The sequence below is a fragment of the Penaeus vannamei genome, chromosome 25 (genome assembly GCF_042767895.1).
Source record: "Penaeus vannamei isolate JL-2024 chromosome 25, ASM4276789v1, whole genome shotgun sequence".
Lineage (NCBI taxonomy): Eukaryota > Metazoa > Arthropoda > Malacostraca > Decapoda > Penaeidae > Penaeus > Penaeus vannamei.
Genome location: NC_091573.1, coordinates 33599972 through 33621742, shown reverse-complemented (window position 1 = coordinate 33621742; position 21771 = coordinate 33599972). Strand labels below are relative to the sequence as shown.

Here is a 21771-nt window from a genome sequence, read left to right as displayed (position 1 = left end):
TGGATTTAATACCCTCCATAACTCCGTAATTATCAATTTGCGCAGAAAATGGTATAATAGAAAAGTTTCATAGAATGATTCTTTAAATTAGGTGTGGGGTTGCATTTCCAATAATACCCCAAGATATATCTGCACCACAAAAGTACTGCCGCTACTTTGCGAATTACTACTACCGCCGCAAAAACCTTTTGCATCCAGTCAGCTTTACTGCCTTATCGAGGGAATCACGGTTATTCTTGAAAAATCCTAGCGTTTTCTTTGCCGGTCTGATACTGTTGCTGAAAGTATGTATTCAAATAAATCATTACGATGCTTCTGAAGGTCGTTTTCCAATATCCATTGTCAATCTGAAGTTTTACAGGAATTAATAAACAGCTGTAACTTTGGGTTATTAGCTAAAAAATAAATAAATAAATAAATAAATAATAATAATAACCAAACGGGTAACTTACAGTATTTTCATGCTACACACCGACTGAAATTTCCTCATTATGCGAAATACAAGCAATAATATAAGTCTCACGCATACTGAACACACGCATACATACAATCTTTCTCACCTTGACTTAATAAAGTATCCTTAAACGGTAGTCGCATAACAATATTAATAAAATAATGGTTGATTTATAAAAGAACCAAAAGATTCTGATCTAATACAGCACTTCTGAATCGCTAAAATAATAAATTTAGACGGTGGAAAGGTTGAGATTACTTGCAAAGCAGTACAGTTGATCATAACTCTGGCGCTTATTTCATGGTCACTTTATATCTTCGCTTCCGTTGTTATATATGATTATTGCTCAATATCCATGAAACAGTATGACTAATTAATTTAGGATAAAATAAAACTCAGCTTCATTTAAAAAAAATATATATATAAACACATATTATTAACAAATTTGTACATTTTGACATTTATTCTATTAGCTTACAGTACGAAGGGTACACAAAAAACTATTGAATACTGAAGTTGCAGCCATTTCAGAGCGACTACATTTGGAGCAAATTACTTACATTATTATACAATAACATACATAACATTGGCATTCACAGTGAATACTATATACATCATATGACACCACACTGTGAAGATTAGAATGAAGAACCAAGCTTGACAGAAATCACACGAACTCATCGTCTTCTTCCTCATCATCGGAATGAGTGTTCGTCTGACTACACTCCTCAATGTGTGGCTCTAGTAGCGACCTAATAGCCGGAGACAATGAATTATATTTGACTAGGGATCTTGGCCTATGGTATGCCGCTACCATTGGATCGGATTTTGCAAGTAACCAATGAATTAGATCCGTGTTGACTTGAATCCTCGATGATTTGCGGGTGTGATGTGACCTGGCTTCTATGCCCTCTTTTGAAGCGTGTCCTATGCATAATGCCTCGATAACATGCGACCCATGCATCAGCATCTTGTGAACTGGAACCGGCATCTCGTACCAGAAATATAGGTCTACATATAATTTCGCTGTTTCCTCAGCATATGCCTCGTATGCTTTGGCGTTGACGGTGTAGCCTGAGTTCAGAGCAAACAACAACACGGAAAAACGCCTGATCAGTTCTTCATCTACGCCTGTTATTGCTGAACATTTGATGGGATCAGAAAAGAATCTTCGAGCTACCTTCCCACAGTTTGTGTTCCCACGACCTTGGGATAGAAGGCGTATATTAATCCCAAGGTGTCTTTTGAATTCAGATTGGATGCGTTCCTTGTCCTTGGCCATGATGGACTTACTCACTTTCCCCCCGACACTCTGTCGCTTCAAATGATAGGCTAGGTGTAATACACATTCTGTCACATCTATCAATAGATGAAAAGGTGACGTGCTATATTTGAGATACTCCAAATTTCCCTTATTCATATGAGATGACTTTGTAAGGCGTTGGCACTGGAAACAAGGAGATGACGATGGCACATTTAAAAGGTCTTGGCTAATTTTGCTATCTACCATCGTAGGAATCATTACATAATGTACGGTCGTATCTCCCTCAATATTAGGTGTCAAATTTTGGATTTGACTTTCGATGGAATACTCCTCTAATCTTAGGAGCTCTTTCTTCTGCGTGAATTTTATGCGATGGGGCCGTGAGTAAACGGGGGAATATGGCGCTGGGTTTTGCCATAATACGGTCTTTGTCTCTTTACAAATAGCCTTCATGGGACATACGAACAAGGCAAGCATTTGAGTTTCGCTCACACCTGGACTTGCTCCATTCACCTTATTGGCACAGAAGCCATACTTAAAAACCATCTCTAATGTCAATGGCCCTCCAGCCTGTGTTTCCTTCAACTTGCTAACTGCTTGTTTTTGTGCATGGAGGAGGCGCAAGGTGGTGTGGTCTAGGAGGCTCTGGAGGGGGATGTGTACGTAAAATTCCGTCACAGAGATATCAGGAGGATGACACTGCTTCTTTGCTTCTAAGACACACTTGTACGAAGGGTACAGTTTGCAGTGGTGATCTTTTTGTACTCTCCGTAGATAATTGTAAGTAGTTTTGCTCATGTTTGTGTTTAGGAGTATGGAGAGTGCTTCGTGTGGTGTGAGTGTGCACTCTTCTTTGTGCTGTATTTGAGTTAGCATTCTGACAGGCCCTGTTGGTGAATTTAAGGTTGCTTTGTGCTGCATTTGATTTAACATTTTGGCAGGCCCTGTTGGTGAATTTACGGTTATTTCTTTGCTCTGCATCTGATTTAACATTTTGACAGGCCCTGTTGATGAATTTAAGGTTGGGTCTATGTGCTGTATTTGATTTAACATTTTGACAGGCCCTGTTGGTGAATTTAAGGTTGCTTCTTTGCTCAGCATCTGATTTAACATTTTGACAGGCCCTGTTGATGAATTTAAGGTTGGGTCCTTGTGCTGTATTTGATTTAACATTTTGACAGGCCCTGTTGGTGAATTTAAGGTTGCTTCTTTGCTCTGCATCTGATTTAACATTTTGACAGGCCCTGTTGATGAATTTAAGGTTGGGTCCTTGTGCTGTATTTGATTTAACATTTTGACAGGCCCTGTTGGTGAATTTAAGGTTGCTTCTTTGTGCTGTATTTGATTTAACATTTTGACAAGCCCTGTTGGTGAATTTAAGGTTGGGTCTTTGTGCTGTATTTGATTTAACATTTTGACAGGCCCTGTTGGTGAATTTAAGGTTGCTTCTTTGTGCTGTATTTGATTAAACATTTTGACAGGCCCTGTTAGCGAATTTAAGGTTATTTCTTTGTTCTGCATCTGATTTAACATTCTGACAGGCCCTGTTGGTGAATTTAAGGTTGCTTCTTTGTGCTGTATTTGATTCAACATGTTGACAGGCCCTGTTGATGAATTTAAGGTTGGGTCTTTGCTCTGCACCTGATTTAACTTTTTGACAGGCCCTGTTAGCGAATTTAAGGTTGCTTCTTTGTGCTGTATTTGATTTAACATTTTGACAGGCCCTGTTAGCGAATTTAAGGTTGCTTCTTTGCTCTGCATCTGATATAACATTTTGACAGGCCCTGTTGGCGACTTAAAAGTCTTTAGTTTGCGCTGCATGTGATGTATCTTTTTGACAGGCGCTGTTGGTGGCTTTAAAGTTGCTTTTTTGCAGAGGTGTTTAGCACGAAGTCTCCCCGATTCACGCAATTTCACTTGCGTGGCAAAATTTACATCAGCTGTGTGATCCTTTCTAGTTTCTTCCGTTTTCCTTCTTTTTGTTCCGTCACTCTGTTCGTCCTCAAATTTCCCATTTTCTGTTCTTTTCCTGTCACTCCTTGATTGATCCGAAGAACCAGGCCTATCGCCCTTTAAATCATCAATTTCACTGAAAAGCTTTAGTTCTTTCTCTAGCCACACACTGTTAAGCTTTTCAAACCTTTTTCTAGAATGGCATTTCCTCCAGCGTTTGCAAAAGTCATGTTTGAAAGCAGAAACATCCACTTTTTTCATAGTTTTCCTGCTGTTGTAACGTTGTTGGTATTCTTTGATCATTGTGGATACTACATTTTCAAAGGTGTCTCCTGAGGAAAAATATCTGTCAGTGACTGCTTTCCTAGTAAGACCCACCATCTGTAAAAAAAAGGAAAACGATACAGTTAAACATAATTGGTTCCCTTAAAAAGTCGTCTACATATTGATTGCGGGTAACTGTTACAAATTATATCAATTTGGTTGTTTTGGGAATCTATCTCTTCCTTTTTTATTTACTGTTTGTGTTATTTTTCATGAAGCAGAGATTATCTATACACTATTGCAATCATCATTTCCAGCAAATCATAACACTATCCCTAAAATATACAAAGCATGTCAAATAATCAAAGCCGCTATTTCTAAGGATATGAGCTGGCTGGCATTCTGTAAGAACTGAGTATCAAAACCAGATCAGGTTTCTTAGAATTAGGGCTGGGTCACTTTGAGTCAGGACACAGGTCAACTCTGGCACTCGCCACCTGGGTCATCGCGAAGGATGTGTTTTTGGACGCAGAACATGGCTTGGGATCCGAGTCGCCATCTTAAATAACCGAATGCTTGTACGGGAAACAGAGGGAAAGAAAGAGAGGAAAGAAGAGAGAGGGAGACAGGGAAAAGGAGAGATGAACGGAGGAAGGGAGAGAAAAGTGAGAAGAAGGGAGGGGGGAAAAGAGGAAGATGAAGGGAGAGAGAGAAAGGGATTAAAAGAGAAAGAGATGGAGCAGCATTGGCGCCGTGCTCTTTATGCACGGTCACAGTGCGCTGTTCAGTCGCTGAACCAAGACCGTACACGCATAGGCCAAGGTAGTCTCTCTCTCTCTCTCTCTCTCTCTCTCTCTCTCTCTCTCTCTCTCTCTCTCTCTCTCTCTCTCTCTCTCTCTCTCTCTCTCTCTCTGTTTTGCGCAAAGAGGAAAATAGGAGATTCGCAAAGACCTGAGTGAGCTACAAACCATCTCAGCTAGATACGAGAGCAGATGAGGGAGACGTCTCAGAGAGACATTTAAGGAGTATGTTTCTTTCTTTGAAAATGGCATTTTCTCCTTTTTGCATGACAAATGATAAGGGAGACGGCAGTAGCAATCCACAAACATCGCCGTCTCAGATAGGCATAGAAGAATGCACCAGAAAGAAAGTAAATAATCTGCATCACGTACTGTCCACTCGTGCGAGGGTCGACCCAATGAATATTCATTATACGCACATGCATGCACACAGAAATAAAGGCAGCCTTCCATCTCCGTTGCCACTCTGCCAGAACTGCCAGGCGAATGGGGGCGAACGTCTTTGAAAGGTAGTAAGCAAAGAGAGACAACTTGCCCTGTCGCACAGTGGTAAAAAATCGCCGATTCGTGGACAAAAGGACAAAATCTAAAACCTTGGAGAAAAAACAAACAAACACACATGCAGAGTGAGATAGTTTAGATCAGTACGAAGTACTAACCAATTGTTTGACGATAGTTCCAGAAGAAAAAAATATATATATTAAAGATAGAAAACATTGAATTCATTGTAGAAATTAAATAAAGAAGACACATGCCATTTATACTATCAAAATAAGTATGGTATAATGTTCTATGATGTAGAAAAATGTAACCTTTAGAATTTAATTAGAACAAACATTGTGGGTTACCATAATAAAACACGATTCCCAGGCAAATACAGCAAAATAGAGCCATTTCTTTACATCAGAAGGGTAGCAAATGCAATATGCAATTTTATCAATGTGTAATCTTCCGCGAATATCTGCGATTCTTCATGTATATGAGTTTGCAAAGTAATCATCGAAGAGTGGCCACGCTTGGAGAGGTTGAAATTCCCGCTCGTCGTTGCTCACTCGCGTTTTCTATTTGCTGATTATTTCCACCTGTCGATGGTAAATATCAGATCTTTCTACATCTGTATCCTAAGGTAAATTTGTTTCTAAGCGTCATTTATTGTAGAAATTCACCTGAAAGATACATAAAGGAAAGGAAAGCTCACGTGGCAAAAATAAAAAGGAAATAAATCTTGAAATTTACAGAACGGCAAAATGAGAAAATAAATGAATATAATAGTTACCCCTTCTAAAGTACTCGTAATTACAGAGAACGGGCGCGAAAATAAGGATTGACGTTAACTTTTCATATCATTCATATTTTTTTTTTTTTCTAGATGGAGACCTCTGTAGAGCGAAGAGAGATTATAGAAACATATCTCAATGAAAGTAATAACAACACTCTGGATACCATTATAAACATCGTTATAAGAAAACATCAACAAAATCACAAATACACGAAAACTTTGGAGAATTCAATACTAGCATTATTTAAAAACCAGTTTCATAAATACTGGCGCCAGGCATCAAGAAAAAAAAATATATGAAAAAAAACGCAAATACTGGTTAGATGGAGAGCTGAAATTAGTGAAAGAGGATATGGAAAAAATACGAAGTAGAGCATGGCACATTCAACAGGGAAACTAGTAAAACCATTTCTTAAAGTTAGTAACAGCTCTAAAAGGCGAAGAACTGAAGAGATACCCTCTAATTATTCAGTTGAAGAGCTAGCATTTGGAAGCCAGATGATGGTTAATGGTTAATGGTTAAGATAAATGTGCTAGACATCTAAGGTCATATAGCACTATAGGAAAGTATAGTAAAGAGGGATGTCAGGTGACAGTTGTAATGTGTCAACTATCTAGAATATTGTTGAGAGGTTGAGGATGAGGGAAAAGATTATGGTGGTTTAGGTAAGGGAGTTAGATCAAGTGAAGGATATTTATGTGTCTGAGGAAGGAGAACAGGTTGTCGAGGCAGAAACTGTGAGATTCTGTAAGGATGTCTGATATGTTGGGAGGTCGGTGAAGGGAGGATAGGTGTGGAAAAGCAGAGGTACGTGCTGTATTAAAACGTGGACAGGACAAGAGAATGTGTGGGACTGAAATAGGGATGTTACATAGAGGACATAGGGGCGGGTCTGAGCGTGACATCAGATAGGCATGTGTTAGGCGAGTGTGGCCAATACGTAATCGTGCGAGGGCAGTCTCCCAACGTCTGTTCTTGTGAAATGGAGCTGACCAAGAGGAGATTGATGGTTTTACGGTATGTAATTTATTGTTGTGGAGTCTTGACCAAAAAGATTGCCATCGGGCATACAAGAAAGTCTTAAAGTGGGGGTAGTAATCTGTAGCTGGAATATGTGAGAAGCGTTGTTGAGGTGATGAGGACATTGCGGCATATCGTGCAAGAGTATCTGCCTGTTCATTGCCAGGGATTCCAACATGGCTGGGTACCCAGCAAAATCTGACAGATTTGTGACGTGTGGATAGATAGAACAACCAGTTCTGGATCTTACAGACAAGGGGATTGGTCGAGTGCATTGACTTTATGAGGGTTAAAGAATTACGGGAGTCAGTAAAAATAGTAAAAGAGGAAGAGGTGGATGAATATATGCGTCTTAAGGCAAAAAGGAGTGCATATAGTTCTGTAGTAAGGACACTAGATTCAGGAGGGAGGGTGTATTTGAAAGTGCAATTTGGGAATGTTACTGCGAATCCAGCTCCTGAGATGGATTTGGAACCGTCAGTGTAAACATGAATGCTGGAGGAATGAATGGAGACATGGTCAAGGAAATGAGCGAGAAAGATAGAGGGGGGAATATCTGATTTTGGTGGGTCAGGGAAAACTGAGGAGCAAATACAGGGGTTAGGTATAAGCCATGGAGGAATGGAATGGACAGACAGTGGGAGAGGTCGGAGATGAGGGAAGGGGGAATGGGAGAGGAGGGTATCCATGCGTACGGGGAGAGGAGTTGGTAAACGTGGAGAAGAGGTAAAGGTATGAAGTAAGGATTGTGGAATAGTTAGTTTGGTAAGGGAAAATTGGTGAAATCGAGCATAGCATCGGAGAGAGAGAAGGGCTCGACGTCGAGAGAGGGACGGCATGCCTGATTCAGTATATAGGCTCTCAACTGGAGAGGAGCGGAAGGCGCCTAGGGCTAAGCGGAGACCGCTGTGGTGGACTGTATCAAGGTGAGCAAGAAGAGAAGTTGAGGCAGAGGAGTAGATATGGCATCCATAATCTAGAGTGGAGAGAATCAAAGTAACATGAAGATGGAGGAGAGTTTTGCGATCTGAGCCCCAGGAGATATGTGAAAGCGTTTGTAAGATTCGGAGGCGACGTTGAGCTTTTTCTTTGATATACAAGATATGGTCTCGCCAGGACAACTTGGAATCAAATATAACGCCTAGGAATTTGCCAGAAGACCGGTATTGGAGTGGAGCATTATATAAGAAGAGTGGGGGTTTGGGGACCGTACGTAAGCGAGAGAAAAGGATGGGGAAAGATTTAGAGGTAGAGAAGCGAAAGCCATGGTTGGTGGCCCAAGAAGTTACTGATGTTATTGCAGACTGAAGGAATTGACAGAGATCTGGTATGGATGTGCCAGATGCATAGATGGTTAAGTCATCAACATATAGTGATGCTCTGGCTCCTGGTGGTAGGACTGAGACTATGTCATTTACAGCAAGAAGGAATAAAGTGGTACTAAGCACACTTCCTTGTGGGACTCCTTCGAATTGAGGAAAGGATGATGAAGTGGAAGAGGCAATCTTGACCTGGAAAGTACGTTTAGAAAGGAAGGATTTAATGAAAACACCCATGTTTCCACGTAAACCTAGGGAGGACAATTGTTGGAGGATATGGTATCGCCATGTGGTGTCATATGCTTTTTCTAGATCAAAGAAAATGGCTAATACGGATTCATGGCGTGCAAATGCCGATGTAATGTATGTCTCAAAATGGGCAAGTGGGTCTGTTGTACTTCGGGCACGTCGGAAACCAAACTGGGAAGGGGAAAGGAGATTATGAGACTCTAGGTACCACATTAAACGGAAGTTAACCATTCGTTCTAGTAGTTTACACAAGCAGCTAGTTAGAGCTATGGGGCGGTAATCTTGGGGTAGGGTACCTGATTTATTGGGTTTTAAGAAAGGTAGGATGAGAGCATCTCGCCAATGAGAAGGAAAATTTCCTGTCGTCCATATGTGGTTGAAAATAGTTAAAAGGAAGGATAGAGAGGAAGATGGGAGGTGTCGGAGCATACGATAGTGAATGCCATCAGGGCCTTCATGAGTGTTGCGGCACGACTGTAATGCAGCGTTGAGTTCAGAAGAAGAAAAAGGGGCATTATAGGACTCATCAGAGGATAGGGTGAAGGTAATAGGGGTGCGCTCCTTGATGGTTTTAATGGAAGAAAAGTGTGGGGAAAGGTGAGAGCCACTACTGACCTGGCTGAAATAGTTGCCCAGTTCATTAGCTACTTCTACAGGCTCAGAGATGAGAATATCTCGAATATGGAGGACGGGTGCAGGATGGGGGGGATGTTTGCCTGATAGTTTATGGATCCGTCGCCAAACAGCTGAAATAGATGTAGAAGATGTAATTGAGGAAACATAATTTTGCCAGCTATTTGTTTTGCTGTCTTTAATTGTACGGCGAAGATGGGCAGATGCTCTTTTAAAGGAAATAAGGGCTGATAGCTGGTGAGGGGTGCCTCGTTTGTAGCGATAGCTGTTCCAGGCTGCTCGTTTTAAGCGGAGCGCTTTGGTGCAATCAGAATTCCACCATGGAACACATTTAGAAGTATAGGGTCTTGAAGTTCGAGGAATGGCTGTATAGGCAGCTCTTAGGATCGTTGTTGTAATACAATGTAGCATATCTGAAATGGACAGTAAGGGGGGTGGAGGGATAGGTATAGTAGAGAGTGAAGTGAAAGTATGCCAGTCAGCTCTATCGAAGCACCAGCGTGGAGGATTAGGAAGTGGTACATATGAAGTAGGAGAAAGAAGTATTGGGAAGTGGTCACTATAGGGGAAGTGGTCTAGAACTGACCAATGGAAATCTAGATGTAAAGTAGGAGAGCATAGAGAGAGGTCAAGGCATGAAAAGGATTGTGTGCGCATGTCAAAGTGTGTGGGGCGATCTGAATTAAGAATAATTAGGTTATTTGTGAAGAGGAAGCGTTCTAGAGATCGGCCTCGGGAGTTGGTGGTAGAGTCACCCCACAGAGTGTGGCGGCAGTTGAAATCACCAACTATGAGGAAAGGTGGTTGGAGTTGGGAAATTAGAGTGTCAAAGGCAGTAAAGTCAATGGGATGGGATGGGGAGAAGTAAACTGAAATCACTGTGATCCAGCGGCGAAGAAAGATGCGAATAGCTGTGCACGGGACCGAAGTTTGTATGGGAGGTATGACATAAGGTGTTTTATGATGGATAAGTATAGACGAGACATAAAGGGAGTGTGGGGAAGAGATAAAATGGTAATTAGGAATTGGAATAGGAGGGTGTGTGAGGAAAGTCTCTTGGAGGCAGATAATAGATGGATTATAAGAAGCAAGGATATGACGTAGGTCTAATCTATGAGAGCGGAAACCGCGAATATTCCAATGTAGGAGAGCTATATCCTAGTTGATTTATGAATGATAACACATTTACGTGTTGGGGAATTTGAAGGGGAAGGAGCTAGGGGGTGTAAAGGAGGGATATTAGGAGGTAGGGAGTCTGGAGAAGGGCATTGTTGTGCCATGAGTGATTCTCGTGTGTATCCTGGAGGGAGTGCAAAGGATAGAGGGGATGGAGGGAGGGAGAATGTGCCTATAGTTGGGGTTGAAGGGGGTGGGTTGTGTTGGGAGGGAGTAGATGTGTGGGGAGTGCTAGTGTTAGGAGGATGAATATCAGAAGGATGGATAGTTGTAGATGTGTTGTCTTGGGAGGGATTAGGAGGAAAGGGTGTAGGGGTGTTGTGAGTAAGAGGGGGATGCATATCAGGAGGATGGGTATTGGGAGGATGGATATCAGTGGTGGTTGGGATTGAGGGGGTTAGGTTGTGTTGGGAGGGAGTAGGAGGAAGGGGTGTAGGGGGAATATTAGTAGGAGGGTTATGAATATCGGCAGCCACTTCAAGTGTGGAAGGAGCATGAGTTATGGGATTTTGTGTCTCAAGCATATAGCTTTGAATGTCATCCATTGTTTCTGCAGTGGAGTTTGTTGGAGAGTTTTGTGAGAAGGTAATTGTTTCTGCAATGGAATTGGTTGGAGAGTTTTGTGGAATAAAGGTTTCCTTATGAGGGGGGGAAGAAGAGACTGGTGTCTCAGGAACAAAGGTATAGGTAGGTGGAGGTGATTGTGCTGTAGAGGAAGAAGGGTTAGAACGTTTAGTCTGTCTACTGCGGGTAGTGCGGGGAGAGAGAGGGGTTGATGTTGGGGCTGTAGTTGAGATAGGAGCTGTGGTTGAGATTGGGGTGTCTGGGTTTAGAGTGGCAAAGGAATTGGTCTGAGATATGTAGAATGTAGAAGTGGAAATGGGGACATTTTTGGGTGGAGGGGGAAGGGCTGAGCGAACGATGTTGCTAGAATATGGAGTATGAGAGAAACCTTGTCGACGTGCTTCCTGTCTGGCTTCACGTAAAGTGAGACCATTTTTGTATCTGAGAGTTGCTACCTCAGATTCAAATTTGTAAGTGGGACAGCCTCTATAAAATACATTATGGGGGCCGCCGCAGTTAGCACATGTTCGTGTTTGTGCTGAGCAGTTTGATCGATTATGACCAGGTTGGGCACATATGGGGCATCGGTCTGTGGAACGGCAATGTTTGGCAGGATGTCCAAAGCGCCAACAGTTTTGACATTGACGTGGAGGGGGTTGGTATGGTCGAACAGGGAGGGATTGTCCACCAATGTAGATACGTAAGGGAAGGTCATGTGTACAGAAGGTAATTTTGGCAATATTGGTTGGATTCTTTCGTTGACCTTTAGGAGGAATGGTGTAGCAATGTACTGATTTCACATCTTGGTCTTTGAGGCATCCTAATAAGTCTTCTCCACAGTCTGACCAATCTTTGGTATCGACTGGGCAGTTTGCTGGGGAGAGAGAGACAGTTCCGGTACAGGTATTGAGGGTTGCATGAGGTTCTGCAGGAATGGGGTTGCCAGAATGATCAGTTAAATTTGACAGTGCTATAGATTCAGTTTCTGATCTGACTGTTACCAGACGGGAGCGATCGCGTCTGGTATAGAAAGGGACTCTACCTACTTGTTTTTGGAGGCATTGTTGAAAGAGAAGAGTGTTGCCTGAGTAAGGAGCTGTAGCAGGGATCACGAAAAATCGGTCCCATTTAGCTGGGCTAAACAGAGTATTTAAGATATCTGTAGGGTTGGTGGTGGTGGATAGTTGGGGACGTGTTGAAGAGGGAGTATTAGGGAATGATGGAGAATAAGGTTGCAAGGTAGTAATAAGGGAGGATTGGTTGTTTGATGAAGGTTGCAGGGGTGGAGTTGAATTTGAGGAAGTTGGGTGGGTAGGAATGTCTTCTGGAGATTGATTCTCTGCTTGGGTGGGTAATGCACTAGTAGGCATTGAGGAGTGGGCAGTAGTTTCAGTGTTCGGAGCCGTGGTCAAAGGAGAGCCTGGGTTGGGGCTATTTGATAAAGGGGCTAGCCTCATAGCCTCTAATAAAGGGATTACATTCTCATTACTGGTCATGGGGAACCTGGATTATGTAAATAGGCCTATTCGGTCCACCTCCTTTCGCTACTGAAGGTAAGGGCTAGATTAGTCAGGAGTACCGTGCCCATAGTTCCCGCTGGCCGTTCAGGACTGGCACTAGGTCAGCCTTTCATCCTCTCAGCACGGCTCTCACACCTTAGGAAGTAGATAGCAGAAGGGGATGGAGAAGAGACGGAAACAAAAGCTGGAGAAAAAAAAAGACCATGCAAAATTAGTTGAGTCGAGGGCTGAGGCCCTAGGCAGGGGAGATCCCTGTATTGGGTCTCAGTCTTCGTCTCCTAAGCCCCCCCACGACAACAACGGGCAAGGGATTGGGGGGGGGAAGCCAGATGAACTTCCGCAATGATAGTAAGCTTGATGCCTCTGAGGTATGCCAACAGATTCTGGCAACACCCACTTGTCCATCCAAAATAAATGCTCAGATAAAGACACCAAATCATCATAGATTTACACCTGCACAGGCTCTTGCAATGATGGCAAACACCAATTTATCCAAATAGATCTAAATATATATTAGAAAATGCCACAAGAATAATAATTGCAACATATATCCTTCCTACACAAAACTTTGAAAAGAGAAAGAAAAATGCTATCCAGATGATATACATGTAGATGACTTCAAAGTAACAATGTCACTATAGGCTCTTGTAGTCTACACTACAAAGAGGCTATTAATACCCTTGCAGCCCGCAATTGACATCATAGAAAATAGAGAGAATGGAAGAAATGCTGTATTTGAGTTACTTTGGAAATATGGATTTGATGGCAGTGGATGCCATTCAGTTTACAATATCAGGTATGATGACAAAGAATACCGTGACATATATGAAATAAATATATTTTCAGCTTTTATATGTCCAATACGACTGTTGCTGGCAGATTCCCTTACACTATTTTGGAATAACCCAGCTCCTTTTTCCCCACTTTACTGTTGACCCCTGATTGACTTTCAAAAAAGAAATGGCAGCCTTAATAAGATCAGAATGTGAGACAGTCAAAACAGAGAATATTGCCTCTACACATTCATGCGGTTATGAAGTAAAACATTAAATGATTGTTACCATGGTTAATATGGCAAACCTTAACCAATACACACTCTTTGTAGCTACTTCCTTCATGAGCAGCCTACCAACAAAACCTAAATGCCATCAGAGCCAAAGAAATCCACAGAACAGCACTTTCATGTGGCATATCTCCACTCTATCTCCTCGTCAACACCACGGAGTGTGCATTGCACATTGGCTATACACTGAAAATAAAAACCTGGGAAGTGAAAGGAAAGGAAAATAAAATAATCATGGTTGAAGAGAAATAGAGGATACAGATAGAGATGAAACAGCAACTAGGCTTAGATGTCGATAGACGAAGCCAAGGATCTGGAAACACTAACAGCGGAAATACTGCAAGGCGTTTTTTTAAAGTACCTGATACTGTATCTCAGATTACAGGGGTAAACAGAGATTTGATTAGACACCTCGAGGTCCTCCTCATAGCTCTCAACTATGGCTTTGACATTAACTATTAGCTATGTCAACAGCAGAACTGTACATTTCTGAGTATCCATTGTACTACATGCCTCTCTCAGTACACAAAATGGTGCAGAAGTTATTCAAGAACTTTGTGTGCTGGTAGGGCATTCATCAGAAGGGATGGAAGGAAAACATAAAGAACTGAGGAATGTGTGTGAATATCATACTTGTAAAACATCAAGGATAAGAATAAATAAGGACCTGATCCATTGGTTTCTAGTGACATCCAACCTTGTGGTGTCAAGCAGTCGCTCAATACATCAAAATAAGAGAAAACAGTGGAAAGGTATGAATGAGAACGAATATCTTCACAATACAAGAGATGTATTTGACCGGTTTCGATTATATCTTCGTCAGAAATACATGTATTTCTGACGAAGATATAATCGAAACCGGTCAAATACATCTCTTGTATTGTGAAGATATTTGTTCTCATTCATACCTTTCCACATTTGTCAACATGAATACGGTTCAAAGAGAAAACAGTTCAATACAGAAGTTGTCCAACACCCACAAGAGCCAGATGTATGTAAGTGATAGTGAAAATGACCATGTATCAGATGATGGTATTTCATGGTAATGTGTGTGACAGTATGCTGTTGTATATGTTTATCTTGTGCGAAACACTTCAAAGTTGTTGTAACATTCATGTTATCATTTGTATATAATTCTGAATACATTAACTGTTAATGCAAGAGCTATAAGTATGTCATATATAGTTTATTGTGTCATTCATTATATTGAAAATATAAGAGCTAATAAATAAAAAATGTATTTATATAAATATATGAATAATACAAACTGATCGTTCTGTGTTTTCTCTTCCTTCATTAAATGCGAGTATGCACTATAGAGAATCCTAAATCATGCTGTTGATGAAATCTATGGTAGAAACAAAATGTATATATTCAAACAATATAAGAATGTCCCATAGACTTGTGGCCATGAATTCTAGTAAAACAACCAGTGTGCATCGCGTCGCCACTTTAGCAAGTCTGTCTGCCTGCTCCTTTCCAGTTACACCGCCATGATCCGAGGACGAGGACATATTGCCACTCCAAAATTAATAAAATAATGGATGCTTTATAAAGGAACCAAATATTCAGATCTAATACAGTACTTCTGAATTGCTAAACTAATAAATTTAGATGGTGGAAAGGTGGAGATTACTTGCAGAGCAGTACAGATGCTCATAACTCTGGCGCTTATTTCAAGGCCACTCTTCATCTTCGCTTCCATTGTTATATATGATTATTGCTCAATATCCATGAAACAGTACGAGTAATTAATTTAGGATAATATAAAACTCAGCTTCATAAAAAAAAACATTATTAATAAATTTGTACATTTTGACATTTATTCAATTAGCTTACAGTACGAAGGTTACACAAAAAACTTTTGAATACTGAAGTGGCAGCCATTTCAGAGCGAATGCATTTTATGCAAATTGCTTAAATTATCATACAATAAGATTCTGACAGGCCCTGTAGGTAAATTTAAAGTTTCTTCTTTGCACTGCATTTGATCTAACATTTTGATAGGTCCTGTTGGTGACTTCAAGGTTGCTCTTTTGCAGAGGTGTCTAGCACGAAGTCTCCCCGACTCACGTAATTTCACTTGTGCGGCATGTGCATCAGCTGTGTGATCCTTTCTGATTTCTTCAGTTTTCCTTCTTTTTGTTCTGTCACTCTGCTCATCATTAAATTCCCTTTGATCTGAAGAACCAGGCCTATCACACTCTAAATAATTATTTTCACTGTAAAGCTTTAGTTCTTTCTCTAGCCAGACACTGTTAAGCTTTTCAAACCTGCTTCTACAATAGCCTGACTTTTTCCATCGTCTGCAAAAGTCACATTTGAAAGCAGCTACATGCCCTTTTTTCATAGCTTTCCTGCTACTGTAACCTTGTTGGTATTCTTTGGTCATTGTGGATACTACATTTTCAAAGGTGTCTCCTGAGGAAAAATATCTGTCAATAACTGCTTTCCTAGTAAGACCCGCCATCTGTAATAAAAGGAAAATGATACAGTTAAACATAATTGTTTCCCTGTAAAAAGTCTTCTACATATTGATTGGGGTAATTCCCAATTATACATCATTACTGGTATATTTATGTATACTTTCATGAAGCTGGCAGTGTCTTATATGCTTGTATAATTAAATGTATTGTTTTTATCTCACATCTTCTATAAAAATTACAATTCTCTCAATATACTGTTAGTTCAACAATCTTTGAAAACTGTCAATGCACGTTTCTCAAAAAATTGATGCTTATAGGTTGCATTTTAAGGAAAATATTCCAATTCTAATTCCTGAAATCCTTTTTCATTATATACCTATCAAAATAAAATTTAATTTTGACTGATATACCAATTATGTCAAAATTTATTCTTATAAGCATATGCAAAACTAAATCTGTTGGTCAAGACACACTGGTCATTCTACTTGAATTCATGGCCAAAAGTCTATGGGACATTCATATATTGTTTGAATATATACATTTTATTTCTACCATAGATTTCATCAAACAGTATAACTTGGGATTCTCTATAGTGTATACACACATTCCATGAATAAGAATAACACAGAATGATCAGTTTGTAACATGCATATATTTCAATAAATAAATTGAATATTTGTCCTTTAAATATTCAATAATATGAATTATGCAATAAATCATAAATAACACATACTTATAGCTCTTACATTAACAGTTACTGTATTCAAAATTAAATAAATATGTTAACATAAAATGTAACAACAACTTTGAGACATAAGACAAACATTTTCAAAAGCATACTGTCACACACATTATCATTAACTTACAACTAAAATTGCCATTATCTTAACATCACTTTCACTATCACTGTCGCTTACATCTGGCTTCTGCTGGAGTTGGACAAATTCTGGATGGAATTTTCTCTTATTTTGCCATATTATTGGGAAACTGGATCGGATGATGAGGAGATGGAGTGGAGATATGCCACATGAACGTGCTGCTCTTTGAGTTTCTTAGGCTCTGATGGCATTTAGGTCATTCATACTTGAGGATTTTGTTGGTGGGCTGCTCATGTAGCAAGTAGCTACAAAGGGTGTACTGGTTAAGGTTTTCCATATTTTCCCATAAACCATGGTAACAATGATTTTATGTTTTATTTCATGACTACATGAATGTGTAGAGGCAATATTCTCTGTTTTGACTGTCTCACATTCTGATCTTATTAAGGCTGCCATTTCTTTTATGAAAATCAATCTTACCGGTCAACAGTAGAGTGGGGAAGGGGCTGGGTTATTCCACAAGAGTGTATGGGTATCTGCCAGCAACAGTCGTATTGGACATATAAAAGCTGAAAATATATTTATTTCATTTATGTCACGGTATTCTTTGTCATCATACCTGATATTGTAAACTGAATGGCATCCACTGCCATCAAATCCATATTTCCAAAGTAACTCAAATACAGCGTTTCTTCCATTCTCTCTATTTTCTATGATGTCAATTGCGGGCTGCAAGGGTATTAACAGCCTCTTTGTAGTGTAGACTACAAGAGCCTATAGTGACATTGTTACTTTGAAGTCATCTACATGTATATCATCTGGATAGCATTTTTCTTTCTCTTTTCGAAGTTTTGTGTAGGAAGGATATATGTTGCAATTATTATTCTTGTGGCATTTTCTAATATATATTTAGATCTATTTGGATAAATTGGTGTTTGCCATCATTGCAAGAGCCTGTGCAGGTGTAAATCTATGATGATTTGGTGTCTTTATCTGAGCATTTATTTTGGATGGACAAGTGGGTGTTGCCAGAATCTGTTGGCAGACTTCCGAGGCATCAAGCTTACTATCATTGCGGAAGTTCATCTGGCTTCCAAATGCTAGCTCTTCAGCTGAATAATTAGAGCGTATCTCTTCAGTTCTTTGTCTTTTTGATCTGTCATTAACCTCAGATAATAGTTCACTAGTCTCCTTGTTGAATGTGCACTGTTTATATCTAATTTCAGCTCTCCTTCTGGCCAATTTTTGCCTTTTTTCCTAAAATAATCCTTTTTTTCATGATGCCTGGCACCTGTATTTATGAAACTGTTTTTGTAAATGATGCTAGTATTGAATTTTCCACAGTTTTTGTGTGTTTATGTTTATTCTGATTATTCTGTTTTCTAATAACAACGTTTATTATGGTATCCAGTGTGTTATCATTACTGTCATTGAGATATGTTTCTATGATCTCTCTTCGCTTTACTGAAATCTTCATCAAGAAAAAACAAAAACAAAAAAACAATGAATGACATAAATAATTCAAACGTCAATCCTTATTTTTTGCTTTTCTCATTTTGCAGTTCTTCTGTAAAAAAAATTTTCTTTTAATTTATGCCACATAATCTTTCCTTACCTTTATATATCTTTCAGGTAAATCAGTACTACAAATGAGGCTTCGAAACATAATTACCTTAGGAGATAGATGTAGAACAATCTGATGTTTACAATCGGCAGGCAGCAATAATCAGCATATAAAAAACGCGAGTAAGCAACAATGAGCGGGAATTTCAACCTCGCCAAGCCTGGCAACTCCTTGATGATTGCATTCCAAAATCATGTGCATGAAGAATCGCAGATATTTGCGAAAAATGACATATTGCTTTTTCTACCCTTTGGGCTCTATTTTGCTCTATTTGCGTGGGAATCTTATTTTATTATGGTCACTCACAATGTGTGATCTAATTAAATTTTAAAGAAGGTCACATTTTCTACATCATAGCACCATATACCATACTTATTTTGATAGCATGCAGCTTTCTCATTTAATTTCTACATTGAATTCAATGTTTTCCATCTTTAATTAGTATATTTTTTTCTCTTCTGGAACTATTGTTAAACGATTGTTTAGTACTTCTCTATACTGATCTAAACTAGCTCACTCTGTATAATTCTATTCTTTAAGATTTTAGATTTTGACCTTTTGTCCATGAATTGGCAATGAAATATACAAAGATCTATAAGAAAACAAATATTTGCTGCATTACAGAACCAGTACATATGCTACAAATTACATATTTCCATAAAACAAATGATATATTCCCTTCCTCTACTCTGTATTTCATATTCACTACATACAATATATTGGTATGAGGACAACCAATATTTTCAACAAACAATCATATTATGCTATCACTTCCATGTTCACTCTCCATGGAGATGGCAATACTACCTCCAAGAGGAGGGCCCTCTCTGATCCCATATCTAAAAGGTGTAACCATTCTCACTAATTGCCTAGGTTGCTTGGTGGAATGAGTATTTATCCTCTCCATAGAACATTTACCTGGCAAAATGCTGGTAGGATTCCTTGTGAGGTAGACTAGCAGGGACTATTTCTAATTTTGTAATGCCAAAACTCCTATTATTACTCATGCCTACCTTATCAAATCCTTCCCCTATCTCATGCACAGCAACTTGTCAGCCTGAAGCACCTTGTCAGCCTGAAGCAGCCTACAGCACATGTAACATGGGTGAGATACTGTTTCTACTTCATTAGCTAGTAACAGGATGTCCTTACCGTACTACAAACTTGATCCTCCTTGTCCTCCGATTTTTTTTTAGCTTTCAGTGATCCATTATCCTCAGCATCTTCCCAGTTTTCTAATGGTTCTGTAAAGACAAAATGGATTTGTATTACAACTAAAGAAATCCTAACTAAATTATTACATATATAAAATTATGATGATAACAATAAGATATGCATATTTCTTTGTTATAAACTATACATGCTATAGATATAGGTATCATATAAAACATGAGCTTCATTTGGCATACCTGTCTAGCTTTCAGTTATTGCTACAGATACTTACCATCTTTAATTGTGATGTGTTCAGAGGCAATTTTACCATTTGACTCACCCTGTGCATCCCTCTCCTGCAAGACAATACAGCTGGCCTTAATATATGACAATGTAACAAAAGAACTGACTTATAGGTTCTCAAGAATGAAGAAATGAACTGTGCATGGTTCTTTTTTTAAGTCTTGAATACTGGCCAAACATTACTAAAGGTTAGGAAATAAAGATCCACAAAATTATCCTCTAAACATCTTAAAAATCATTTAACTGGTATGGCAAAGCTTGTTTTCATGGCTTTTTTTCATTCAAAAAGCCAGTACAAAATTAAGACACAGATCAATCTCAAATAGAAAATATTGTTATAAATTTCGTTTGATTTTTGCAACTCTATAATGAATTTTGTGCACCCCAAAACTGCCATGTATCTTCCTGGTAACAAGATGGCTGGATTCACCACAGGTTTATTTACATCACTTCCCTGTTAAACACAGAGGACTAGAGGACTTTTCTTGAGCCCACTCAAATTATGTAATATATCAAATATAAGTCCATATCTTTTCTCATATCTACTGGGATTTCCAGGAGCTGTAGCGAAGAAAGGGACACTTTTTATTCATGTCTGACTGGCATTTTTCACAAATACTATTTACTTGTACTGTATTTTTTCAAGCTAAGGGTAGTCTACAAGGTTTAATGTAACAAGTAAAAACACTATACTTTAACAAAATATTCCTGTGCAAGAAGACTAGATGTAACCCTGTCTCTCCTATATAAGGTATTTTATATATGAAAAGGACTCTCTCTATAGTCAAAAATATTATATAAAACAAAGTAAAAGCAATAGAATTCCACAAATTATCCACATATAATACTTACTTGGCTACAACACATATCATTATGCAGATCTGAATCTTCCTGAGTGTTAAAATCACTAACAGCTCTCCAGTCACCCAAAGGCTCTGTAAACAGTTAAAAGATTTTTAATTCAGTTTTTAAAAATAATGATGGTAATAATACACTTCTTATCTTCGACAAATAAACAAAACAGATGAAGCAATCTCATAAACAAGCCTCTCATCATTGTAATGAGCCTTTAGCTTCAATATATAATTGCTAAGACTTACCATCCTTAACTTCGAACAATTCAGCCGCAAGTTCACCACCTAATTTATCCAGAGCATCACTATCCTGAAGAACAACAAAGGTGGTTATTATGTAAGAGAAAGCATGAAATTCAATTATGAAAGATTCATAAGACTGTGTTTCGTCTTTACCATTTGTAATTTTGTTCAAAAGTGTTTATTAACTGATGACATCATCGTATTTAGCAAATGAAAGTGCTCTGCCTGATATCAGGTATTGCTAGATACATAATTATTTTTTTTATTTACTTGATATTGTTATAATTACCAAATACAAAACAAAAATTTCCTATTATTTATGATAACGAAGAGTTCTTTACCATTAACAGCCATCAGAATACTCTCGGGAAAAGGTTAATTTTATTTTCAAGTTTAACAGGCTAAATGAAAGTGGAGCTACCTGGTTATATGTACCTTGCATTCACATATCTATATCCGTCCCTTTCTCCCCGTAGCAAGGGTGGGAGACTCATCCATCCATCTACCTATTTACCTATAATCCCTTCCTCCATTTACCTACCTAACCATCTATCCAAGTTCCTCTATTTAATTCCTTCCTTATCAACTGCTCCTGAGTTTGTAGAGTGAATATTGTTATTTCACCTATACTGACTGACAGTGTCCATGCCAACTACTGGCTGCTACGGTGAGTAACATATATTCATCCATTCACCAATATATCATCAAGCAGTCATTTAACTAATTGGTAATTAATTGATCATCAATGATGGTCAGCCATGGCATGCTTCTTAAAATGGAGTATCTAAATTT

The 21771-nt window shown here is 39.0% G+C and overlaps 1 protein-coding gene across 4 annotated transcripts in view; it reads right to left on the bottom strand.

Moving 5' to 3' along the window:
- Nucleotides 1–907: 907 nt before the first annotated feature.
- Nucleotides 908–21771, bottom strand: part of LOC113825279 (uncharacterized) — a 23718-nt gene continuing 2854 nt past the window's right edge. For all 4 annotated transcript variants that reach the window (XM_070139512.1, XM_070139516.1, XM_070139513.1 and 1 more), the window contains 5 exons: nucleotides 20983–21046; nucleotides 20735–20817; nucleotides 19872–19935; nucleotides 19580–19671; nucleotides 908–4052 (listed from right to left, as the gene is read on the bottom strand). In XM_070139512.1, the coding sequence (XP_069995613.1) occupies nucleotides 1122–4052; nucleotides 19580–19671; nucleotides 19872–19935; nucleotides 20735–20817; nucleotides 20983–21046 (3234 nt within the window). In that variant the 3' untranslated portion in view covers nucleotides 908–1121. The remainder of the gene's footprint in view (nucleotides 4053–19579; nucleotides 19672–19871; nucleotides 19936–20734; nucleotides 20818–20982; nucleotides 21047–21771) is intronic.